General features: G+C 42.3%; 1 protein-coding gene across 2 annotated transcripts in view; it reads right to left on the bottom strand.

The window, feature by feature from the left end:
• The window catches only part of TXLNB (taxilin beta), a 32872-nt gene extending 9937 nt beyond the window's left edge, over positions 1-22935 (bottom strand). The window contains exons 1-7 of one of the 2 annotated variants that reach the window (XM_062614270.1): positions 22818-22924; positions 18226-18321; positions 17730-18146; positions 15705-15796; positions 11763-11933; positions 5075-5269; positions 3274-3393 (exon numbers count right to left, since the gene is read on the bottom strand). In XM_062614270.1, the coding sequence (XP_062470254.1) occupies positions 3274-3393; positions 5075-5269; positions 11763-11933; positions 15705-15796; positions 17730-18132 (981 nt within the window). In that variant the 5' untranslated portion in view covers positions 18133-18146; positions 18226-18321; positions 22818-22924. Of the gene's footprint in view, positions 1-3273; positions 3394-5074; positions 5270-11762; positions 11934-15704; positions 15797-17729; positions 18147-18225; positions 18322-22817 lie in introns of both variants that reach the window. The other variant, XM_062614271.1, reaches the window with a different exon arrangement.
• Positions 22936-27232: the final 4297 nt, after the last annotated feature.

Raw genomic sequence — 27232 nt, 5'->3', positions numbered from 1 at the left:
ATTGTGTTTTATACCTACCTCTTAATATTTATTTTGAGAATTTAATCTAATGCTTGATTTAATGGAGATGAGTCAAATTCTTGCGTTAAGATCTTGTTGACTAAAATTTCAAATAGGTTGTGTCGTGACCAGTAAAAAGAGATGGTATGAGTAGGCCTGGATTAAATGAGCTCAGTTCATGCATTTATTTTCTTGGAGACAGTATGTTTTACACACAGAGAAAGAATTAGTTTGGCTTTTTTTAAGTTTGGATGAAATATGGATTTTTAAGTTTTACCTTTTTTTTCTTTTTTAATGAATTCTAGGGTGTCTGGTTTGAATGATTTAATGAAAAGTGCTTTGGAAAGCTTCAGAGCTACCCAGTCTATAAGGCCAATTATTGCTTCCAAGAACTGGGCTTTTATCTGTATTGTTTAAATCTCAACTATGATTGCCTTCATGCCCACTGTGCCTGGGATAATGAAAAGGTCTCACCTGCTGCACCACATCTTCTGCCACAGCACAAGAGATGGACAGCGAAGGCTAAGAAAAGTTGCTTCTTTTGCCCGCACTCTCTCTTATTGACCCACATAGCTTCTGCAGCCAGTAAAAGTTCAAAAATTAATAAACTCTTCTATAATGGAAGCAAGCCACAGAGAGGCTTGCTCAAATTAGCATGTGCTGTTATGCAGCCTGAGGTCATCTGCAAACACCAAGCTGGGAGAAAACAAGTCAGGAGAACTGATACATTTATTAATACGCTATGAAGTGGTAACAAGGAGGCCAGAGTATAAAGAAATGAATAAATATCGCATGTGGTGTTTACAAAGCAGCACTTCAGTGAAGTGTAGTGATGTTACACTATATTATTAGAGCAGTGATAGCTGCTGGAGGCCCAGACAGTCACATCATGCTCAGGAATTAAAGAACCAGTCCCCAGGAACACACATTCCCATTTAATGACATGGATCCAGGGACTGGCTTAGTGAAAATTAAGCTTCCCTTTTTGCTGCAAGACTCTGCAAGTTCCAATTATGTAGAAATCTGATCAATACCTTTCAGTCATATACTTGAAAGCCACAGAGGATTTAAACGGCAATTAATTGCACATCAAAGTTTGCATTACAAGTGCTAACAATGTATGGTATGGGGAGAAAGTCCAAGTAGTGCTGAGCAGTTATGGGATGATAGTAAAATTGAATCCTTAAGTCAATCTGACCCTTTGGGAAGGCCACACAGTATGAACCATTGCTGCTTATACAGGAATTGCATTCTTTGTTGCACATGTAGAGTGGATTGTGCTAGCAATGAGATAATCTACCTATTGAGATGTGATGTACAGAGGCTGCAGGAGATGACATTTCTCCTAGTCTGAGGTAAAGAAGTTTTGTATAGGGGCAAGGATTCCTACATGGAAGAGCTACCTAGGAAGACATCAAAGTAAGCCTACAAGGAGTAATCAAATAGGTAAAAGAATAGAGAAAAAATTCATTTACAGACATTTGCAAAATCCTGCATCAAAAGTCATGTGTAGGGATGTAAGAAAATGGTGCCAAGAGAAAGATTTTGAAAGCTGTTCGCTCAGATGACAGGATACTGAAAAGCAGTAAGGCTCTGGCTTTTCACGCTACTGAGCTGGAGAAAAATTCAGCTAAATGAGAGGACTCCATCAAAACTACTTTGATTTCATACATACAGATATATATATACATTACTCCCACAGACATTAGCACAATAGCTGGGTGGGTGAGACTAAGAGCTCAGCAATAGGATTAAGGTGGGAGACAAATGTAGGCCAGCTCTCTGGGTGCTGGGCTACCTGTGATGAATCATGGCATGCTAATCATGCCTTGACTTGTAGCATGGCTTTTGGCCAGTCACTTCAGTTCTTCAGCTAAATCTACTTTGCTCTAAGGTGATGTTAGCCATACATCACCAGCCTACATCAAAGGCAGGGTTTTTAAGCATTACTTTGGACAGTACAAAAAAATATTCTTTGTGCATGGTGCATATCATTATACACCCACTGCCTAAAGGCTTTGTAACTTCTTTTCAAACCTGCTATTTCCTAGGTGCTAGTCATACATAGCAAAGCCACAAAGGAAATCTCCCACTCCCAAATGTAGATAGTGATGACGTTCACTGCTTTAGAAGAAATTAAAATATGGGCATATCAGTTCTGGATAAACTACACAAAGATCTGGCTAGGAACAGGGCCAGTCACAGGCAACCCCAAAATGCATGTTCTGTGGGGCACAGTAAGAAAGATCATTGATACAAAACTGTATATGTCAGTTTTCTTCTGTTGCTTTTGTTGGTGTTTTTTTTGTTTGCTTGGATTTTTTGTTTTTGTTTGCTTGGGAGTTTTTTTTGTGGCTTGTTTGGTTTTGTTGTTTGGTTGTTTTTTTCACCCAGTATCTGAAATCTGGTACTACGTACCAGAACTGTGACAGCAATAAAGTAAGCCCAAATTTGCTTTGTCATTGCAAGGGATTTCTTGGAAATGTTTCCTGGGATTTGAACCTGCCAATAATCAATGGTCGTGAATGAAATTTTGGGGTTTGTCTTTACGTGGGCATCACAGGGAAAGAAAATAACTGAGCTGGACCAAAAATCGTCATGCAGTGACATGCAGATGTGCACATGGAGAGCCCTTAGTTCCTCTTCCCCCTCAGCCTTTAGCTGGGAGTAAAGCTGAGCAGGAGTGGGTATTCCAGTCACAAGATCAGTGCAGAGATCTTGTGCAGTTATGGGATGATAGTAAAATTGAATCCCTAGGTCAAATTGAACTTTGGGAAGTCCATACAGTATTGGACCAGGGCAGCCTCCTCCATCAGACCCAGAGGAGGATGTCTGGGGGTCTCTGAGCCTAGGGGGATAGTAGTCTTCAGCCATCTCATGTTAATCCCATGTTCTTGTTCTCCTCTCTGGCTGTTTAAATATGCTCATTTATCATGTGGGGAGATAAGAGTATCAAATATCAGAGCCTTTTGAAAACTAATGGCATCATCTGACCCATCATGATGATTCAACTGTGTAGTAATGCTGAGTTAGCTAAAGCAGTCTGTGCTCTAACCTACCACTCTGCAGTTAGCTTCCAAATCTGTAAATGGCAATGGAAGCAGCCTTTCAGATGCTGTTTCTTTACATTCAGCATTGACAGTAGCAATAAAAGCATCTCTACTACTGTAACCCAGCTTGGACCCGAAGAACCAATGTATTAGTGAAATAGCATGCAGGGCTCATTTTGACCTAACGTTAGGAAAGAGGCAGGCAGATTAAAAGGATAGGTACATATTCCTTTTCTTTCTGATGTCGCTCCTCGGCTTCCTTCATCATTTCCTGAGACTGCTCCAACTTGGCATCCACCAGTTTCTGTTGAAGTTCTCTGTGCTTAAATATTTTATCAAGGTGCTGTAAGAAAATAAGTTCTGCTGAATGTGCAGGTTTAGTTATGTACACAGAGCTTCATGCTCACACATGTACAGCTGTCTACTAGAACGCTCGTAAGACAAAAACATTGCAAAACAGGAAGACTCCCACCCTACTGCAATTATTAAAAAACTACAGCACTGACAAGAACAAATTGTGCCAGAATTTGCATGGGAAAGGAAACCTGTTTACATTACCTATTTTGATTTATTTTGTGAAAATAAAATAAAATAATAAAGTAAAATAAAATAAAATACTTTAGTGTCTTTGCCAGTTCCATAGTCCAGCTATGAAGTCATCAGTACAATCCAATATAACTGAAGATCAAATAATTGCTCATCAATAGTAAATATGCAGGAGGGACACTTTTTTGAGCTGTTAAGTGGCCAGCAGATCTAAGCCACTGTGTAGATAAATGTGTAAAGATACATTGCACTTGCTGTACACAGCTCTGTAAATACAAGCCCTGTACACACCCTTTGCTCTGGACATACATGCACAACATGGGCTTGGAGGGCCTGGGTGAAAGTACATGAGTGGGGATGTGGAGGAGATCAAACCAGCTGAGCCAGAGGCATCTTCTGCCCTGTATAATGTCTGGCTTCATGGTGACCTTTGCGAGGTAAATGCTGCTGATAGACCTCTTCACTTTTGATTCATTCAGATAAAATTCATAGGAGCCAATATTCTGATTACATCCCTCTGTTTTTCATCTTCTCTCTCATAGAAACCACAAGACAGGAATGTACATTACTTTCATTCACCGGAAGACTTCATACATGATTCAATAGATTTGGTAATGCATGTATTTTATTGGGCATTCCATATTGTAAGGACAGATTACTTATGTTTTATTCAGTATGATAACGTTGTCTGATTGCACTGAGGCTCACAGTAAACGTATTTAGAAACAATAAAAAGACCCACTGTGATGTTTTTTAGCATTTGTCATAAAATACTAAAAAAAAGTTAGTTTGGGATCTTACTGAAGGGATGTTTTTGTGTCAAAATTTTCTGACCAACTCTAATGTGTATAGAACAAATAATTTAACAGCTGGCTACTATCTGCCTGATCTTACGGTGAGCATTGTGCCTGCAAAAAAGAATCTATTCCAATGCAAAGGGCCTCCTTTATCTGTCATGTTAATTTTCTGCTTCTGAGGAAAGGTCAAAGCATTTACACCAGAGGCCATCAGGCTTGTGTCTGAAGAGAACACAAGTGTACCTGGCATCAGCAACAAAGCAGGCTGTCCAAAAAGATGGCAGCTGGGAGGTGTTTTGGGGGTGACTTAGGGGAAGCAGGAAAGGAGAGCTGGGGAGATCCATGGGGATTTGGGGAAGCTGTGAGAGGGACAGGGAGCAGCCTAGAAGATGGCTGGCACACCTTGCTGCTTGGGTGTCTTGGCCCCTGTCCCCAGAGCAACAAGGCTGTGGTGGGTGCTGCAGGCAGGGTGCTGGTTCACACAACCCCTTGGCTGCAGAGTTTGTCACACAGAGTCTGGTTGGCTTCTTACATGCACAGGCCAGCTTGGGGTACTGCCCTTGTTCTCTCCATGAGACATGGTAGCCAGCGGGGAGGACAGGCTGGCAATGCTTTCTGCTTTCCCTCAGTGAAACCAGGTTTGCTGCCTGCCCCTGCGGGCAGCCAGGGCATTGCTCTCACCTCTTCCCGCAGCTCGTACTGGTCGATGATGCTTTTCAGCTTCTCTGCAAGCTCTGTGTTCTCCTGGCAGAGCTTCATGTTCCTCTCACTTTGCTGCTCGATCTGTGCTTGGATTTCACTCAGCGTGCCTTGGAAATGATTAGTTATTTCTTTCCTCTTCTCATCTTCCTCCCGTGCCCGCTGAATTGTTTCTTCCTGTTGTTAAATGGGAGAGAATGCAGTCATGTAAGTAAGACACATAATAAGAGGTTCAAGAAAGATACTGTTTCAGGGTAGCATAATGCTTCCCTTTGAAGGATTATACGTGTTTGTATTCCTCTGTGGAGATTTTCTTGCTTTCATCTGCTCCAGCATTAGGCATGATTCTAAATTTACAGAGCAAATTACACATTGGCCTTGAAAAAATTAGGGAACTAAGAATTTGCATTTACAAAGATGGATGTAGAGCAGTTTCAGATCAAAGCAAGCCTGGAAAGGGGGCATACATGCATGTCTTGATTCATGATACTGCATCACAGTTTTTGATTTGGAAGAAGATATTCAGTGGAAGTAGTCAAAAGCACTTTTATCAAAATTCTTTTTGATTGAATTAAAAAATCACCCTTTAAATTGCCTCCTTTTAATTAGGAATCCTCATATCAAATTTACAGTCTTTTGGACTTTAATGTTTAAGAGAAATCCATCACTTTCCGTAGAATTCATCCCAATTCCTCAATTTTTCTTCCGTAGCTTTTTTACTGACACCAGAATTTGCACTGATTTATTAGGTAATGGAATCAAGGAAAGCTTATCATCTGTTTCTTACAGAATCAAAGCAAAGAATCAGAATTTTGCCTGGAGAATTCTGGAGATTTTTTTTTTTTTAATTACTGAAATTCTGGTTTGGATTTGGATATAAAAGACAATGCAGAAAGAATCTGCATTCATTGCTTTGGATCCAGAAATACGGACTATTTTTATTCCCTACTCATTTTCTTCCAGGGCAGTCTGCCCTTCTGTGGAATGTAATCCTGATGTGCAGTGGCTAGGACAGTATCTGCTGTAGTTACAAATCATGCCAGAATCACGCTAAGAATCCACTCTACAGCATGAAAATGGCACACTCTAATGAGGTTTCAGCTATCATAGTCATTTACATAAAAATCTCTGATAACACTGCATATGGATAGTTTCTATAAATGTACTTGAATAAAGCCTTAGCTGACTCTAATGAGGTATAATTTATATCATAAATTTGACATAAAAGGTGTAGATTTAGGCCCTAGTCTTAAAGTAAGATGAATACCAAATGACCCTAATTCTACTTAGCATGCACCACACAAGCCTGATCTTGGACAGCTGCTGTTCAAGGTAGGGGATGTTTGTCCTTTAGCTCACCGGGGAGTGACAGAGATGACAACACCTTGGATGATGGGAAGAAAGTATTGGAGCCATTAGTGCTAATAATACCGTAGTGATTAAGAAATCACCATGAAGCCCTGCTGTGCTCTGCAGTTCACACAAGAACACATGTGAGTACTCACAGACAGAGTAAAACAAAGTGTAAACCCAGAAGGATTCTCACTCTTAAGAGGAAGAAGTGGTTTCAGATAAAGCTGAGCAAATGACTTGGAGGGGTCCTGGTTCAGTCCCTGTGATGAAATTGGACACACACAAAGTTTGCAGCAAGGTGAAAGAGAAGCTCTCCAATATTTAGTTATTTTTTACATTGGCGAGAATGATTTTAATTTAGCCTGAAACATTTTGCTTGACCAGAAATAGGGCTGTGTTGTTTGTAATTACTTTTAGGTTAGATCTTTTTAGTGCAATATTGAAACAGAAATGCTGTTGCAAAGTGCAGTTAAAAATGCTACTCAGAAGGTGTTTTAAATCAGCTCCTTTAGCATTCCCAAATGAAACATCTGATTATCTTTTTTTTGAAAAGGGATGTTTACAAGCAGTTCCTTTTTATTTTTGTTCAAAACGTTGCCAAATTAAACTTGAATTCCTAGAGAGTTTTTGTCAAGTCAGAGCTCCATTTTACCTCTAATAACACTGTTTGAAAAACTGCTCAAGCCTTTTAGTTCTCAATTGGATAGGTGCAGCCCTTAGCAGGGAGAAGAATGACCAGGTGCTCTCATGTCAAGAAATCAAAGACAGAGTGAAAAATTGAACTTGCATGTCTGGAGTCCTATTTCTATGGCTTCATAACATCCTTCCTCAAAAGTACTTTATTGTTCCAGTGGATGAGATGGTGTTATAACACGTCACCGCTGTGATTTATAGCTCCCCAGAGTAATAAATCCAGCTGAATATAAACCAAAAAATGGGTGGATGGAGCGCATGTCACACTGAACATTTCTGTTACAAGGTGAAATGAGACATTCTCTAGAGTAGCAATCACGCAAATGTAAAAAAACAAAAAAAAAACAAAAAAAAAAAAAACAAAAACCAACCAACCAACCAAACCTCTATGCATGTGTTACTCAGAAGATCTTATTTCCTGCTCATTCTCTCCTCTGAGGTAGAATAATTACACAGCACAGAGACAATACAAATATTCAAGGTTAAAGACACTAAGCCAGGAAGCATTTAGTTGCAGGGCGCATTGTTTCTCTTGACCTCTTCTGCTTCAGAGAAAAAGATATCTTAGGAGGATATTTGCTTGGGGGTCTGGCTGTGTCCCAGAAGGCTCCTCAGAGTCCCTCATAAAACAGCAGTGATTTCTGAAATCCCTGAGATTCCAGGCAGATTAAGGGTGGGTGTGGGTGAGAAGAGCTGTCTGAACAGAAGGGCAACTGTGTGGCTACGGCACTGTGCAGGGACCTGCAGGCATTGCCTCTTCCCTGCTCAAAGGAACAAAACCCTCTGTGTCCCACTGCTCTGCCATGCCAATGCTGCCAATACCCAGCTGATGGTAGGCTAGTGTCTGATCCCTAAGTTTCAATGTCAGAGGTTTCTAGGTTCTACTGGTAATACCCTGGAAATAGTGATAGGCCTTTGGAGGTGTCTGTTTTAAACCTGAGCCTTTACTAGCTGTAAAAGCCTGAGGCTGCATCTACACTAGAGCTAGGGAGGGGGTCAGATGCCCACATACCACAAGCAGAGCTTTGTGTCCCTGCCAGTTCTGCTCTGGGGCTGTGGTGCCAGCTCCACTTTACCTACCTCACCTGGACAGGCACAGTCTGGCAAACCCCAAATCATTGGCATCACCCAAGTTTTATTATCACAAGCCTGCAGCCCCATCTCTGCTTATGCCTGTCGCTGTAAACTGAGAAAATGCACCTTTTTCCAATAGGTTCTTTAGTCCTTCCCATTTCAAGACGCCATCATATAAAGTAAGATCCTTAACTTTCCACCAGATTGGAGGCTTGAAGACTGACTTCTGTTTTGTGCTACTGCTTTAGAGTAGTAGCACTCTGCACAGAGTCCAGAGCTCCTGGCTTGCTTGGTTGTACGGAGCAAGAGGGTGTCTGGGGTGGTGACTTCTCAGCATCATCATGGTGAATTCATAACTTGCAAACCATGATCGGCCTTGCCAGCTGCTTCACTCTGTGCTCATTCTCTTAATAGTTTGAAAGCAAGTGTTCAGTTTAGTGAGAAAAAGAAGTCATTGAAAATTCTTTTAGATTTCTCCTTGCAGAAGACTGAAGTCTGACCAAAAACCATTATTGCCTTTCCTCTGCCCTTTTTTAGTCTTTGTGATCCATACCTATCCTATCAAAGATGTATCAAAGATTCTTGTGTCCTACTGCAGTACTCCTATCAGTCTTGTGATCTACGGCTAAAAACAAAAATGCATTGAATAAAACCTTGCAAAATTAAGACAAGGATATTCTGCAGTTTGGGGTTTATCACTGGAATGTGTGATAATTTGCAAACAGAAGGGCAGGATTGTCTCCGTTCTTCATGCCTCCTTGGGGCAACTCAGGAAGACTGTTTGTCTGCAGAAGCCGTATCAGCTGAGATGATATGAGTGCAGACTCTTCATTTTCAATTAATCATTCTCTTCATTCCCAGGCATCATGGTCTGAGCCAGTTTGGAGCTGAGCCTATAATCAAAGCTGTTGACTTCCACGACATTTGTATGAAAGTCATTGCTTAATGCCCGATAGCAGGAAGGACAAGGGACCTGAGATGTTCATGTAACTACAAGATGCTAAGTAGCCACCAAACTATGAGATAATTGACAGAACATGAATACCATGCAGAAAAAGGAGTTGCTGTTGGTCTTACCAGAGCTACTCTCTATTGCAGTGGGAACACATTCTGCTATTTCACGAATATTTATTCCACTTTTATTGGAAGGAGAATTAAACATCTGTTTTCTGCTGTGAAGTGTAGCTGCAAAGAAATAAGCTGGATAGCTGGGCTGTAAATAAGTCAGATTTTGAGGCCAGTATCCAGTACTAACCAGAAATTTTTCTTCTCTGATCTGTCCTGTGGATTTTCAGTGCAGATCCACACTGCATATTCCTCACCACTTGGCTGCACTGATACCCAGTTAATGGGAATTCCCCACACCAGATGAGTGAAGATGACATTTACATGATGTGATGTGCATATAATGTACCACATGGTAAGTCAGAGGAGGTTTGTGATCTGGACAGGCCAGATTCTCCTTTGCTATTGAAATGACGCAATCTCCTACACTTTGGAGCATAATCAGAAGTGTTAATCCCAAGCGTTAAAAAATTCTGAATCAGCTTTCTGTCCTGTCAAAACCAAAGTAAAAGTTACTTAAGCAGAAGATGTTAAAAATAATATTTAATGGACTCCACTGTTTTGGGTCCTCTCAGTACAGTCATAAGTGGAAGAAATTGTTATTAATTTAAATAAACAGAAGATGAGATTCTGGAGATGCACAGACCTCCAGGAGCTAAAGCTTAAAGGCAAATATTCCAAGAATTATGTTAAAATTCTTAGAGGCAAAACCAAATAAAGATATTGAATTCTTTTGTTTATTAATTTAATTCTCATTCATTCTGCAAGTCTATTTTGTCTTACTGTCTTATTTAACTATGGAGTTTTTTACACTGAAAGCACAGGAACCAGAGGAAAGCTAATATTCTGGGTTTCTTGGAAAGTCTCCAAGTTCTTAGAAGGAAGTGGCAAAAATTTGAACAGCTCAGGTACCTTTCCTGGCACACCTGGTAGAGGTACAGGATAAAAACCAGAACTGCGTCTGAAATTGATAGGTTTGTTTAGGAGACGTAGTCCCAAAGTAAAACAGTCCAACAAATGAAAAGATGCTGGAAAAAGGCTTCTCTAAATGTAAAGATGAAATGTTTAATGAAGTATTTATATGCAAAGAGAGAGGAAAATCATGCACTCTTGTAGTGAGATTAATAAGCCTATGGTATCTGGGCAATAGTGTGAGGAATTCAACAAGTCCTGTTCCAAACAAATTTACAAACATAGTATTTTTTTTTCTCTATAATCCAGTTTCCACTGATTTGTTCCACTGATATGGTTTGTTTAGAAACCTCAGTTAAGTCTATGCAAAGCACTGTACACTGTACTCTTAAATTACTTAAAAATTAGCTTGTATATCTATTGAAAGATTTTGCCCAAAGAAAGTCTGGTAAATCAGTGTGGGTCAATATCAAGGTGTACGGTTCAGGTCTGGTACAATGACAGACACAAATTTAATTGGCGCTACCAGTTTTGTGCTACTATAACTGAGCACACAGAGATCTGCTTCTAGTTTTCCTAACTATCTCTTATACTGCTTTTGTCCTTCTACTGGTGCACAGTTTGAGTGTATATGTGGCTGTGCCCCCTCCCAGCTATATACCAATGTACAATGGAAGTCAGATTTAGAGCCTGAAGGCCTGCTCCTGAGCTGGTGGAAATGAATGAAAATCCATTCCACTTAATAGAGGTTATATCAGGTGAAATTCTTGCTCATGACAATTCATATGCATAATTTTATACATAACTATATCCCCATAAGGAAGGATTTTGAATAGATCAAAGCAGAGGATTTTTGTATAATAATACCACCACCATCACTAACATGTACTCCAGAAAAAAGGAGGATCACAACAGAAATATATTTCTTTGACCTAAAGTTTTTCAAGAAGTATAATCATGTTATAAATCTCACATTTAAATGATGTGATGCACCAAGCAATAGGCAAGACATGGCATATGGATCCCAGCCTTTTGACACTCCTGAAAATTTCCTTTTTGAACTGATTCTTGTAATCCAAACAGCTTCTACAAACAGTGCTGGCATTCTTCTTTTCTTGAGGTTTGATGTCTTGAGGTTAATGTCCTGATTGACTGACCCTCACATACCACTTGAAAATGCCCAACTGCTCAAATTACATGAAAACATAGCCCAGCCTTCAGTAAATCCCCTGCAGCAAAGCTGTTATTCTGCCTATGCACATGCATTCACACCTGCAGTGCCATGGCCTGGTCTGTTAGCACCATTGGTTTTCTCTGTGCTGGGCTCCCTGATAATGCAACGGGCACTCACAGCTAATGTGAGCAAACTCAAAGCCCAAAAATGCTTGGCTATTTCCAAGCAAGAAATAAAGAGGGCTCAGCATAAATGGCCCTCAAATCTACAGCATATGTATAATTATATATTGCAGGTGCAGATGAAAATGTCTCTTTGTTTTGGTACTAGAGCAAGACGGAAGGCATCAGCATCGTCTTTTCCCCCACTGCCAGGTATCTTGATAAGGCCACTACTCACCTTGAGGTTTTTGTTGTGCCTCTGGAGCTCCCGGCACAGGCTCTCAAGCTTGCTGCGGGCGAGGATGGCTCGGCTGTGCTCACTCTGTAGATGGTCCTTCTCCTTGGTGACCTGGGCCTGCCTCTTCTGCAGGTACTTGAGCTTTTTTTGCTCAGCACGATGTTCTTCGAGCTGGGCAAGGAACAAGGATTAAAATGAAAGAAAGAGAGACAGGAGAGAAAAGAAATCTAGTTCATTTGGTTTTAGGAAAGTCTTTACACTTTCTTAACCGCTTAGGAAATGTTCTGTTTTTATCAGCACTAATGGGAGAGGAGAGAGCGACCTGAAGGGAGTTGCAAGCCCACTGCTGCAACAGTCCCAAGTGCGCTGTAGTGTGGTGTGGGTGGGTGAACATAATTTCTAACACACTTGTCACACCATTTCAGCCTTTCCTTCCTTGATCTGAACTTCTTTGAAGGACACCTGTGAGGTTTTTATCTTTGCGTCAATGTTAGGAACTTGAGCAGCTGGTAGTGCATTACACGGTGAGATTTCTCCAGACCATGAGACAACGCAGGAGTTGCTCATTCTGTTTTTGCAGCTTCCTGAAAAAGAAACAGCTTCCAGCAAAGAGGTGCTGGAAACCAGGGATGCTGTTTGTGTGGGGTCTTTGCTGCTGATGGAGGAGAATGCTCTGGAGGGAAGTGTTCCCCAAAATGATGAGTGGGTACCTCCTCTTCCCAGGCTCCACTTCCTCACAGGAGCACAGGGGAGCACTCATCACTTGTGTTCCTGGAGGTGCCATCAACAATGTACGTGGGTTATGGTGAATCAAACCTCTTTTGGGCTCTTTGGCTCCATATAATTACTAAAGAAAACATGGACAATCCCTGACATTCACTTGGAAACCTGCTGTTCCTGTGGGTGCATGGCTCCTGCCTTCCCTAGACAGCTGGCAGGGAGGAAGGTGTATTTGGAAGGGAAATGAGGGGCATCAACAGAATTGCTAACACCAGTCCCCACACAAGCCAGTAATTTCTTCTAGCATGTGCCTGTTACTGGCTGTTTTGGAAAAATTCCCTGCATTGCATATTAACACCATAACAGTCACATCAAAGAGGCATTTCATCTCTGAAGCTTTTAAAGATTTTCTCCCTTTCCAAAACACAGCAGCCCTCCTTGCTGTATTACAGGCGTGCATACGTTGCGAGATATTTCTGAAGTCCAGCTGTTTTTTGGTTGAAAAATAGCAGCACATGAGCTGCAGTGCGCAAACCTTGATAATAACAGTTGCTGTTAAGATAACATCATCTAGCAATATGGTACCACTAGTATTATTAACCCCGGTATGACTGGGAAAGTTTGTGAGTGCAGGGGAATGATGTGCAGCTCAAACAAGAAGGTCAACAGCCATCATATATTACACTTTCTCTGCCTGAGGTTTTGTTTTCTGCAGATGTTCTGTAATTTATGCTTACAGTAGAGAGCTGTGTGTATTATCAATCAAATCACAGCTAGGCCTGCTACGAAACAATGCAATCACCAGCTTGGAGTATATTTAGTTTATGCCCAACTTTCAGCATGTGTAATTGTGTGGGTTTACCCCCATAGATCAGAATAGGGGCTTTTGCATCTAATCAAGCTGCACTAGCTGAAATAATATTTCTAGTATTGTAGGGAAAAAATAGCTTCTCTGTAATGAAGGCTGACATTTTTTTTCCTCTATAAGCTTGATTTTGGCCCTTTCCCTTTTAAAAACACACAAATAGGGTTCTTTTTGTTTCATATTTTGCATGTGCAGCCTGTGCTGAGTGGATAATGATTTATCCAAATTTGAGACGATTCACTCAAGCTGTGTGAGATAGGGGGCTTAGAATAAAGTAGGTCTTAATTGTGATATGAGAAGTCTTCCAAGCATTTTCTGCTTTCTTGTTTTAACCCCCACAGAAATGACTTGTGCTAAAAGCTTGTATTTTAAAGTTCTCAGGAATGTCTCAGACATAGTCTTACTTTTGTACTGAAGAAGAGAATTCACTGGTAAACAGGAATGACAAAAGGGCCACCAATAATAAATTTTTAAGAATAATTAATATTGGCTAAACCTAACTACAAATAGAAGGAATTCTGATTTTGGAGGGCTGACATAAAGAGGTGAACTCTCCACTTAGGAAAAAAAGTTTTATCTTGATCCCAGTGAAGAGAATGGTAACACGTTTATTTATTAGGGCATAGTTCTTGCACCCAGCACTTGTGAGACCCTCAAGACCACTGAAAATAAGCTGGTTACAAGCAATTCTGCAATAGCTGTTTGTAGAAAAAAGCTGAAGTAAAGCACAGCCTGCTTTACTAGCCCCAACCATTCTGCCTACACCAGTATTAGTGAATAAAATGTTCTCTAATGGCAAGAAGCATGGCACAGCTGGTATCCAAAAGGCTATGCTGACTTGCTTTCCTGTCCCTGCAGGCATGGCTTCCTTCACACCAGCCCTGCCTTCCCTGATGTCTTCCATCTTTTGGGGTAGCCCTTGCTATAGACTTGTGCTGGGGCTTGTATTAACAGTTAAATAGTATAAAGTCTGTGGGGTAGTGCTGCATAGTGTGCCCGAGCAGAGCATCTTAAACCACAGCTAGCAGCAACAGTACTAACAGGGCTGAAGCCATTGCCAGCACCCAGCTCAGCCTGGCACATGGCTGCACCTTCTCCTGAGCTGTGCTGCAATAAGTGTTTGTGTCACCACAGGGTTCACCCAGCCAGGGAGCTGATCCAGTTGGAAAACAACGCAGCAAAAGCAAAAAGTGACCTGAAGTGTGTGATGGGGATGAATAAGAGGGAGCAAAGAGTGGTAATTACTGCAGCTTACTGCTGATAGGTTGTTAACCACACTACACCCCTCAGCCATGCTAAGTAAGCAGTTTCAGGCTTTATCCAACAAGCTTTTAGTTGTATTTATCAAGTGGTTTAATTTAGTCACATTGCCCAGGATGTCAAAAATGAATACTCAGCATTTTCTTTTAGCACCTTTCTCCCACAGGGCAATATGGCCCCTGTTTTATAAAGTGCTTCAGTGATATTTGAATGCAATGGAGAGTACATTATAGAGGAAGAAGACCCATTTCAGTTAATCTGTGGGAATGAAGTCCCTTTAAGCATGAGCTAAACCATAAACAGCCTGAGACCATATTATGAAATCAGAGGATTTTACATGAAAAAAGGGAAAGCTGAACTTCTCACACATGATGAGGCATGGACACATCTGTGCATAAAACCAATTATAAAGTCAACGTTCTGCTTAGCACATTTTTCAGCACTCCACATACTGTAAAATGCTGCAGCCTTCTCATTTGTAAGATTTCCACAGCTTAAGGCCATACAGCTCTTTAACTAGAAGAAAACACTTGATCTGAAAATAACCCACCTTAAGTATAGAAAGAATAGAGTCAGGGAGGTGGCAGTGTTACAGAGATGACATGGTGGCAAGGGTTTGACTCTTCATTTCACTGTGTTGTAGTTTCTGTCATGATCAGCCTCAGTTCTCCATTTTCTGATCTTCTGCTTCCTAACATTTTCTACTAAGCCCTGATTTATTTTCATTTGGTTAAATCACTGATACACAGTTTAAAGCAATGCTCGCATGCAGAGGTATGTAAAACTCCTTGCAGAAGGGGAAGGTGGGAGCAGAGACACCAGTCTCCAGTGTGAGCTGTTTTAGCAGAATTGCCTTTAAGTACAAATATTCTGCCTCATCAGTTTTTTAACCCAAAGTCCAGCTTGTTTTCCTCACGTTTTACTTTTTTTCTCCTTCTCACCCATAATTGATTATTTGACCCTGACAATTATTTTGGGATATAATTACCAGCACAGACGCTATCACTACATGAGGTTTGACCATGCTACATAGCATATGCTTTTTATACCTTCCTGTATAGACAGTTTGCACAGAAAAGAACCAATGCTGTACTAACCAGCTCAGCATACTTCTTAAATAACAGGTCCAGCTTCTCCTCTGGAGTATTCAGCTTGTTCAAGCTTTGCATCAGTAAGGTGGCTTCCTTCCCTTAAAAATAAAAAAAGCAGCAGAGATGTGATAGTAGAGGTAGGTCGTAGCTCATGTATTGTTATGAAATTGTTTGATGCGTGGATCTGTAAAAACTCCATGAGAAATGAGGTATTTTGGAAGGAAGGAATAAATTTTGCAACAAATTTCTGGAATTTTCTTCTCCCCACAAGAACAAACATGCTTGAATCTTCTTCCATTTCAGACCTCAGTAATGCGCTGTCTTCTAGCAAAAGAACTGGCTGTGAAATGCTTTTGTCCTGTATAATCTGATTTTCATTTAATAATTTTGCAACATTACTGGATCGCATATATGGCATATTTGACTGAAATAGGACGGAAACTCTGAAATCAGATCTATTTGCAGGCAAAAACTGATCAAAGCTGGTGTACTCAGCTCCTGTGCTGCTCAACCCGTACAAGACATGAGGAAGATTAAGTCAGGTATGAAGACTGTGGTGTTGATGGAAACACTCAGAGAAGCAGTTACTACTTACTACACACCAGAGGTGGACTACATGATAGGGGCGCAATCAGTTCCCTGACCTGACAAAGAGAGTACAGGTACCAGAGACTGTCTAATAACTATCTGGGCATGAGTAGCTAAATCACTACATAGCCATTTATGTATTGCTTCTCTTCTGATACCTCTTGGTATTCATTCCAGACCTGCGTAAGAGCTGAAGCTTGAACACTACTTGTTCATCAAATACAAAATCTCCCTGGTGTCCCTGGAGATAAGGATGGCTCTGATGACAGGGGCTTGAAAGTGCTTTCCTATATGCTCCTCTTTCCTGAAGCTGCGACAGCAAATTTGTTTTCTGCTTTATGTTGGACTTTTTCTGCTCCAGGCCTAGCGCAGTTCAGGAATACTGCCTGTGGAGAAAATCCACTGTTTCACACTCAGTTCTCACTACCGCACCAGTATAAACAAGTTGAAAAGAGCTTAAATAAAACCCTGGAGCGAAAACTGTTGCAACTGCAGCTGGAAAACTGAGCTTTGGTAGTGTTTTCACTGATAGCAGAGAGGTCCTAACAACTGCACCAAACCCAAACCAGTGGAAGCTGATTAGCTTTCTTTTCCTAGATATTCAAGGAATTTGGGCAAAAAAAATCCTTGCTCTGTCCTATGCTTAATCCCTTATCTGTAAGAACGTCCTTTAGTGATTTTTCCCATAGGATTAGTCTGCTGTTGGGTTTGGGTTGTCACATGAAACAGTCTTGAAGATTGTCCTGAGTTAAATGTAGAAAGGCAGATGACTTGCGTTTCCAAGATTGGATGTAGCTACATTGCTCTCTAGCGGCTGCCCAGCGGGAAGGACATTACAAAAACCTGAGACTTCTAGCTCAGCTAACAGAGCCCTGCCATGGCTGAGCTGCTCTCTACACACTGTACTTAGAGAAGATAAACTTATTGGCTTATTTCATATAGTCTGTGATGAGTCTGCTAGACGAAAGGCAACTCGGGCATAACAGTGAATTTGCTCTGCAGATTTCCACACCACATAGTAGCACCATTATAACTGGTGATAAATAATACCTGAGGAAGCAGGGGAAGAAACAAATTTACTGAGGCACAAACAAGAGACCAGGTTTTCCTTTGTCTAAGAAGCAGCCTTGCACAGTGTGTCATCAGACTCAGAGTTCTGGCTAACTAGTTTGGGCAGCCCAATAGTACATCAGAATTACATGAGATAATCCAAAAATTTTGCCTTTTTAAAAGGAATAATATCTGACACAGCCTACATGTATCTGTTGGGTAACCACTGAAGATAGCTATCAGTTAGAGAAAGGTTGTAAGAGCCGCTGTAATTTTCAGTGGTAACTAGAGGTCCGTATCATCCACGGCAGCGGCTTAACACTGGGAAAAGCAAGAACCAGGGAGTTTTTACTTCTGTTCACAGGAGGGCTGTGTAAGTATGCAAGTACTTGCCTAGTCCTTTCAGGATTTTCTTCTCCAGCTTTTGCTCCTTGCTGCCACTGGCTTCTTTTGCTCTGGAAGCATCCCCAGGAGCCAGCTTCTCTTTCTCACTCTCCTCATTTACATCTTCATACTCTGCATCCTCCATGCTGCCTGGCTCTCCCTTCTCAGGCCTGTCAGTTCCTGTAGTGGCACTTTCCTTCTCCATTAGGCTTACAGCAGACCCATAGGTTTTAATAATGTCCTCCAGCTGCCGGCTCAGCTCCTCTGAGATATCACACACAGCCGCTTCAGGGCAGGCATTTGGTTGCTCCATGGGTGCTGGAGCAGGGGTCTGAGAGCCAGGGGCAGGTTTACCCCCGCTCTGCCCCTGGATGTCCTGTCCAGTCGAGGTGGGAGGCTGGTCATTTTCCATGGTTGGTGCTGTACCTGACAGCAAACAAATGGAGGATTAGTTTAAAAACACACAGAATTAGTCATCTCGCTGTTCCCAGAGGCTGGTCAGCACCTGAGTGATTTTGTGTGGAATTTGGGATGGCAGCTCATCTGTTGGCTCTGGCTTGATAAATATGTCACACTTAAATAAACAACTGAGGTGATTTGCCTGCAGGGAGAAAAGCAAATTACATACATTCCAAGAAGAAAAGCCTGGCCAAATCTAATACGTGAAAACCAAAACCTCTTATTCCCATTGCCAGTGACAACACACAAAATGACACCAGCATCATTTATACAATTTCCCTCCCCAAACACACTATTTGCCACATGTTTACTTTTCTTGATCTGTTTAACTGCAACACTGTCTACCAATATGGGCAGCTTCACTTCACAGCTATATCAATTTCAATTCCCATCTCTCTCCCATCGGCACATCTTAAATCAATAAGTACAAAAGAGGAATATTTTAAATGAAACCTGTGCACTGAAAATTGTTCTGTGGTCTTGGAGAGCTCAGCATGGTGCTTGATCTGCAAGAGTCTTGGCTTGGTACTGTCACAATAATGGCAAAGAACAAGATAAGCAGCTATAACACACTCTTCTCTTGTACTTGACGCGTGCTGTTGACAGCTTGTTTGACAAAGTACAAAATATAGAATAAATCACAGCAAGGTAAAACTGACCAGGCGTAACACGGTTTTGATAGTCTGGTATTTTCTGGGGTGAATTTCAGCTTATTTGTTCCCAGTTTGCAAAGGGAAGCTTCTGTTTTCTCATGTCTTTGAGTGGCTGCACTCAGCCAGGTGAATACAGAGTCCCCATTCTGTGTTCCTCTGGAAGCTGCTTCAGCTTACCCAGGACATGATGATAAGGGTGTCAGTGAGAGTGTCTCAGGCACCTGCTCCCAGCTCCTGCAAGGTGTGTGCCAGCACAGCATCTCTGTTTGTGGATGGTGTGTAAATTTCTACAGCTTTCAAAATCATAAATTGACTTGTGCAAAGGCAGTCTTTGATAAGAGAGATGTAATTTACTGTAATACATGACTCAGTGGTTGGTATTAAACTCTCTTCACTCAAAGTGATGTTTGGAACCACAGTGATGGCCATCACTAAGGCAACATTTTTCAAGATGTCTAGCTATTTGACTGGGCATACAGTCAATACAGTCAAATATTATGGTTATCATGTCTCAAGCAAATAACTGAAGGCTTTGAGTGGGGGTCAAGATGTGCTTGAAAACTGATAGCTATAAATTCATACCCCAGCAGTTCTTCCAAAGGTACAACTTGCCAGCAGGAATGCTTGGGAAGGCCCCTGGACCTGGTCTCACAGACCCTGCCAGACAGACTCATCCCATTTGTTCCTTCCTGCTTGCGGCACGGCCATTTTATCCCTGCAAAGTGATTGTGAAATTACATCCACCTGATTTGACGTCATTGAGTTTAATTTATGTTGAAAGATTAGACCCTACATGTGTAATTTAGGTAAATAATTCCAGATAGCATGAGTGTAAGACTAGTTTGTGATCTTGTTTTAACTGAAGTTAATTGACTGCAAAATAATTCAAGGTCAGTAAGATTATTGCAAATGCTAAACTAGAAGATCCACAAAATATATGATTACTTCTGACATGTTCAGACTAATGTTTATAATTGTATTCAGTAATTTGAGCTAATTGGCAATCAATCAGCTAAAAAACTCAGGATCACCAGCTCTTGTCTAGACAGAACAAAAGTCTCACAAAGTATATCCCCAATTTAAACTAGCTATTTTTGTCATAACATTCATCACAGAAGGAGAACAGGATCACTAAACGCTCCATTTCCAAATATTAATTTCTCTTCCAGCTATCTCCCCTGTTTTGTGAGAAGGCACAAGTGAACGCAGTTCTCACTGCACCCCAGCTCTCTCCCTTGGCTGCCTCCCAACTCCCAACTGCATTGCTTATGGAGCAGCACTGTCCAGCTAATGGTTTCCTCCTACATGAATCACGAAGCATGCCTGCAAACACAGTAGGCTTTAAGTCAATAAGAGCAAATGATTTATGCACGGTGTTTCTCAGTAATAAGGGAAAACCATGGGTGAATGAAGGAGAAACTGGATGTTTAGAATCAAGGACCCAAGATGTTTAAAAGCAGGCACTGCAGGAAACCTTTCCTAACATACATTCCTGGCTAGAAAGGGATTAGTTATAATCAGTTTCTGAAACTATGGCAATTCACATTTGCTGAGGTTCAGGCCATCAGCATGCAATGGTGAGTGGGCAGGAGCCACAGAAATACCCAGCAATGAACCTTTAACCCAAGGGTGCCAACCTGCAGGGTCATACCAGGGACTGTATTTACACGCATTAAAATTAGTATTTTAATGCTTTGTTCCATTCTTCTCCAGGCTAAAGCAGATGACTGATAACTACTTTCAATCACCAACATGACATTAAGACTTCTGTACCTTGTTTTGCATAATGGCTTCCATGCCTCACAGAGTTTCCATTTAGGGAGACAGGGCAGCTCTCATCTGCTGAAAGTAGCCCACTTAACAGCTTTTAATGCTGGGAGACTTTACTGCTATTAGCCCCAGTCGTCCTAGTCCTCTAGCCTGTTTAACCTTGATGTATATCAGGAATTCTTCCTTATCAGGCCATAAAAGACTTTTAGTGCCAATCTCAGCAACACACAAAGTGTTTACATTATATGCTGTTTTAGACACAGTAATGCCGAAAAATTAGGTGACTGAGCCCAGAAGAGGAATTCCTTGGTTCCTCCAGGAATTTTAGACCTGCCCAATTTTAGACTATCTACTTCCTGAAGTTTGTGACTTCTGCTACCCTTACAGTTGTCTACAGGCACCTGAATTCCCAACACAGCCTTATCCTGTTTTATGGCAAGGGTTGTGGGGACTGACGAGTTATTTGACCAAGTCTGAGCATTGCATCTTGTTTGCTGTTTTCCTCCTGCAGTCCCAAATCCTGGACCTGTTCCACAGTTTGAGATCAGTCTTTCCCGGCCCTAGTGTCTTGGATTGAAACTTGATCCCAGACACTTGTGGTTGCTGCCCACAGATAGTCACGGTGCCCCTCCTCTCCTCCAGTGGAAACACCCCTTAGAGTCAGAGGGTGCTGCCGCCTCTCCGTTGTGGGAGCGGCTCTTCTCCATCCTTCTCCATCCTTCTCCTTCCTCTGGGATAACCCAGCAGGACAGTGGAGCTCCTTGGGGCACAGGTGACCTCCGGTCTCAAGTGGAAGGTGACACTGGTCCCAGGCTGATGCCTTTTTGTAGGAGGACTCATGGCCATGCCTGCCGTCCCTCAGTGAGACTGTTGCTCGCAGCAGCAGCCGTCTGTGTTTGGCCCCAGTGGCACAAACCCGGGCTGAGCGCACAGCACAGCCGCAGCTGCACTCAAAGGCAACAGAAAAAGGTGCGTGCTAAGCTCAGCCTGGTAATATGCAGTGTTAATTTGTCTCTGTATCCTTTAACATTTCACATTAGGCCACAATTTGCCTTCGCTCTGCTTTGAAATCAGCCAGTACTTTCAAAGTAAAAGGTCAGTCAGCAAGAACCAGTGCCTGATTTAGCAGAGCTGCAGCAGCCATTCCTCTGCTGCTGGGAAAAGCATGCCTGTCCTGGGCTGCGTCGGCACCAAAAGAGCCGACCCTGCTGTGAGGCACAAAACACAGAACACATGTCCTTCGCTTCTCTTGCAGATTGTCCTACGTGCTGTTGCAGAGTTTTGTTTATCTTCTTTTAAACAGAGTGATTCCCCTTCCTTCTTTTCTGGGATTTGCTTCCTCCTTCCCTTCTTGCAGCTTGAAGTTCTAGGGGGTTTACAGACTTAGACTATATTTAGCTCTTGCCTCCTGTGTATCCAGCAGAAGGACACATGGCACCTGCTCTGCAGCCAGGAGTTATTTTAAGCGCTTCTAAAATGGGTGTTGGTATTTAGCACTTTACGCTCAAAATTCTCGTACAGACACGCAGAGTTCTCTAAAACGAAGCATTCCATACACTTGCACCAGCCAGCATATGTTGATAAAATCTGAGATTTTACCTCTACATGACGCCAGACTTTACTACAGTAACACCTCAAAGCGGCAAACATGAAGCTCTGGAATGGCCCACGCTACTGCAGCTCCAGTTACCCTCCAGAAAAACACAAGTGCCTTATTATAGCCTAGGCACTGTCCTATGTATTACTTCGGAAAGCGGAGATAAATCAGCTTTATCAACTGTGTGCTACATTTGAAAACCTTTATGATTTATGCACAGTTTTCTAGTACGAAACTGAACAAAAATTTGGAGGCTTCATGGCAGGTTTTTCTAAAGGCATAGAAAGAACCAGACTCAAAGACTTTCTATAGTCCCCTGCCTCAGCTCTCATGCCGTACCTGAGTCTTGATCACTTACTCTTGTGACAAGTCAGCTATAGCTCCAGTCTCACTTAAAGGCAAGCTCTACCAAAGTCAGCTTCTCTTCAGAGAAGCATTTCTTACTTTCACCAACAGCCTGAGATACTTGCCTGTTTTTCTCACACATCACACGGGCTTTTAAGGCTATTCCTGGAAAATGTGAGCTGACAGTCCCAAAAGTAAGTACTTTACTTAGATTAAAGCCCTTGCACCATGCCACCAAACAATGACAGCAAGAAAGCTGTTCATCAGACTTACCGGAGCAAAGAGGAGAGCTGAGCAGAGAAAAAAAGTCAATCAGAAAGCTCAGACAAGGGCACGGCAGCAACAGGACACTGGTACTTTAATTCTGCCACTGAGGGAAGAGGGTCGGGAAGACCAAGAGAGGGGGGAAGGACAGAATGACACAGCAGGAGCAAACACTGTGCTTTGCAGGGGACCGGCTCTGATAGGCGAGCTGGGAGGCTGCCTGCTATCTGGCAGCATAAGTCAGCTATGTTGGCTATTCCCTGCTCCAACAGGGATAACACGAGAGATTCAAGACTAGGGCCCTCAGAAAGAGAAAATAAAGGAAGGATTTGTACACAGCTGCTAGTCTTCAAAATTAAGTCTTAATCCTTCAATGTCTTGATGCATTGTGCTGTGAAATTTGTCTGTATTGACTATGGATTGGTCAAATTAGTGTAATTTTCCTGTCTGTACCAGAAAGATTGGGATGGCTTTCCATGATGTGAACCTGGGATTTGGGCAGGATTTGTTAGAAACCTGTCTGCTTTTTAATCATAGAGTCACTGGCTGGATGGGACCACAGGAGGTCTTTAGTTCAACTTCTTGATCGAAGCAGGCTTTGCTGTGATCTCTCAGGTCTCTCAGGGCTTTACATTGATCTTAAAATTCTCCAGGGATGGAGACTGCATAACCTCTCTGGGAAGCCTGTTCTCCTGCCTGCCTGTCATATTGAAAAAGTTTCTCCTTATACCTAGCCTGAACTTCCCTTGTTTCAGCCCCTCACACCTTACACCGCTATGAAGAACCTGTTTCTGTCTTCTTGATAGGGCTGCAGTTTGGGGGCCTCCAAAGCTGTCTCTTCTCCAGGCTGAACATCCCACTTCTCTTGCTTCTCTTTATGGGACAAGTGCTTCAGCCCCAGCCACTGTGGTGACCTTCCAGTGAATTGACCAGCCTCTCTCATTGGGGCAGCAGTACTAATGGAGATGGCTGGTGTAGCTGTCCCCCTGATCCCAGTAGCTCCCAAACAAATGTTCTCATTGCTGCAAAGGTAACCTGTCTGGACTACTTTCTGCATGTTACTGTGCCAACTCACATTGGCCCAAAGTTGTTTATACAAACAAGCAGAGCATACCCTAGGGAGCTCAGCTGCACGCTCTTCATCCAGCAACCAGCATCTCCCACTTCTGTGACCCAGAAGCCACTCAGGCAGCATCTTGAGATGCCAGATGGCCTAAGGACCATCTGCTGCCCACTCCCTAGGGAGAGATGTAGGTCAGTTTAATGCACAAATATGCAAACAACTGAGAAGCAATAGGCTGATACTGGAAGTGGCAGCCAGGGCTATTAGAAGCCAGAAGAACTGGGACTTTGGCTCCAGTGAAAAATAATACAATCAAGCTCAGAACAATAACAGGAGGAAAAACACATGTATGCTACAATGATATGGAGTAAGTCTTTAAACCAAACTGTTGTTGCATGGCACTAGAGGTCTCAGAAATGTTTTGCACCTGATTTACAAGGGTATATGAGAGAAAACAGTAGTGGGCAGTACTGGGCACCTCAGTAGCCAAAAGTACTGGCTTAGAAATAGTCCATGTTAGCAGCATCTCAGACTTTCACTGGAGAGGACTAAATGTCCTGCTATATTTGTTAAGACAGTGTGTGGGGGGTAGAAAGAACATACTTAGAGTGATTTCTCATTAGTCTTATCTACTTGAAAAGGCAGCTCATATTATCTGGGGGTGCATGGGCATCGTGCTTCAAGGAAAAATTAGTTCTTTGAATCTTCTTCAGACACTGGTGGTGGCTTGGTATTGCTCCTAAGGAAGTCACAGATTCAACAATAATGACAGGGAGATTGCAAGGTCAGGGGCTTTTGTTGTGAATCTTTTGGAAGGGGTTGGAAACCAGCTGGATGTTTTGGGAGAAGATGAAGCCTGTGACAGGGCGTCCTGAGCGAGCAGACTAACAGTGAAGATAAGGGTGTTTGTTCAGGCTCCTTGTGCTCTTCCTGTTTTAATTACAGATTTCTTCTGTTCCAGTCCCCTGTTCATTTTTCTGTTGAAATAAAATCAGCTCCAGGGTTTCTGAGATCAAAATGCGCAACTGAGCTACCAAGGACCTAAGCAGCAGCTGGGCTGTGGAAAGTTACTCCAGCATATCCTCACTCTTGGCAAACACAAGGCAAGACATGTTCAGCTTTGCTCTCTTTCACTTGGGTTAAAGCTATTGCGTGCAAGCTCATTTTTGCAACAGCCTGACAGCGTGCACACAGTCCCTTATTATAGCTCAAATGACATGCAAGGATCCACTGGGCAGTGAGAACTTGGTCATGTTCTTGAGTCGTCAGAGCATACTGATAACAGGAAATTTGTTTGGCTCATCATAAAAATTAGCTGCAAGAAATACAAAGCTACATGTTCTGAGTTGTTCCTAAATATGCAAGTAAACAAAACAGTCTGGTACAGTCAAGGAGTGGAAAAGGGCAGATAAAACCAGTGTTCCTGAGTATGTGGGGAGTATGTGTATGTAGTTCTGGAAGATTAAAAGAGATCTGCTGAATTTGGTCGCATGAGTTGAAGCAACCACCTTAATAATGGAAAACAAAACTCAGGCTGAGAAATTTAAAGGAGTGTGTTGAAACTGCCATGGAAACAATTTACATGCTGACTACAACCAGCTGACTGGCATCCACACTCTGTACGCTGGTATGGTTGCATCTGGTGAGCTGAGGAGAGAGCTGGCTGAAAACGCTCTCTGTGAAACCTACACTGCTTCTGAGGTTTCTGCTTTTGCGATGCATTGGGTATTTCATGTCCCCGTTGAGGGGAAGAGAAATAAAAGCTTTCTCTAGTCCATGAGAAAGAGGAGAAATGTACCTTCCTCATATGAAAGCTAGACCACTCCTTGAGAATTTGCCGTAATAAAGCTGAATTTATTTTTCAATTGTGTTGAGTTGTGATCTGGACTGCATATCTATAACCCTACACTTTCTTTGTTGTGCTGTGGCATTTCCACTGAGGTTGCTTGCACTGTTACACAGAAATTGCCTGTTTCTGGGTTAAACATAATCATCAGCAGCATAAATATACTGAAGATAGAGTCTATCCAGGGGAAAAAAGCTAATAAGTAATTTTCTACCTATATTTACAATTTGCTCTATATGATAGTCAATGCATTCAGCCTTATCAAACAGACAAGTTAATCATTAAATCAATGCTGCTGAAGCATTTGAATTTTCTTCCTATCTTTTTCTGCCCTGTTTTTCCTTCCTTTCCCCAGGCCATTTTCCTGAACTGCAACATTCAGCTCTCACCTGCTGATGCTCTCTCCCTCTTTCCAGTACTAATGTCATTGGCATTGAAAAAATTACTTTTTGGGGGGTTGTGTATTCTTTTTGCATGACATAGGAAGGTTTAGGTGAGTGACCAGTGCTTGAAGTTCAGAGTCTCTCTTGCAGATGCTGAAAGGCTTTAAAAATGTAGACTTTGTCAGAAGGCAGTACTGTGTTGGTTAAAACCACTTTTAAGGGTTTTGAGGGTTTCTTTTTCACCACCAGCAATGGCAAGCCTTAATTCTTCTTCCACCTAAAAACCAGCTAAGTTTCTGCAGAAGCCCTAATATCCCCTGGAAGCCCTACTGACTGATTTGGTCTTCAGGCCAGTCTCCTAACAGAAGAAGAGGCTGGGGAGGGTCTCCTGCCTTTTGCACTTGCCAGAAAAGAGCCATCTGCACCCCCTGCAAATTGTAGCTGCTCTGTTCCATGAGACCCTGTTTGCCAGCAGCACAAGAAAATCTGGAGACAAGCATTCCTGGTTCTGTCATACAGGGAGATGCAAGCTTCAGTGAAATCATAGAATTCATAGAATCATAGAATAGTTAGGGTTGGAAAGGACCTAAAGATCAACAAGTTCCAAGCCCCCTGCCATGGGCAGGATCACCTCACACTAAACCATGCCACCCAAAGCTCTGTCCAACCTGGCCAGAACACCAACAGGGATGGAGCATTCACAACTTCCTTGAGCAACCCATTCCAGTGCCTCACCACCCTAACAGGAAAGAATTTCCTCCTTACATCCAGCCTAAACTTCCCCTGTTTAAGTTTTAACCCATTACCCCTTGTTCTATCACTACAGTCCCTAATGAAGAGTCCCTCCCCAGCATCCTTATAGGCCCCCTTCAGACACTGGAAGGCTGCTATGAGGTCCCCACGCAGCCTTCTCTTCTCCAGGCTGAACAGCCCCAACTTCCTCATCCTGTCTTCATACGGGAGGTGCTCCAGTCCCCTGATCATCCTTGTGGCCCTTCTTTGGACTTGTTCCAACAGTTCCATGTCCTTTTTATGTTGAGGACACCAGAACTGCACACAATACTCCAGGTGAGGTCTCATGAGAGCAGAGTAGAGGGGCAGGATCACCTCCTTTGACCTCCTGGTCATGCTC

Source organism: Pezoporus occidentalis, unplaced genomic scaffold (genome assembly GCF_034315485.1).
Source record: "Pezoporus occidentalis ecotype Australia unplaced genomic scaffold, CSIRO_AGI_Poc_V1 ctg174, whole genome shotgun sequence".
Taxonomy (NCBI): Eukaryota; Metazoa; Chordata; class Aves; order Psittaciformes; family Psittacidae; genus Pezoporus; species Pezoporus occidentalis.
The sequence above is the reverse complement of the archived record's forward strand: the minus strand, read 5'-3'. Positions and strand labels throughout refer to the sequence as shown.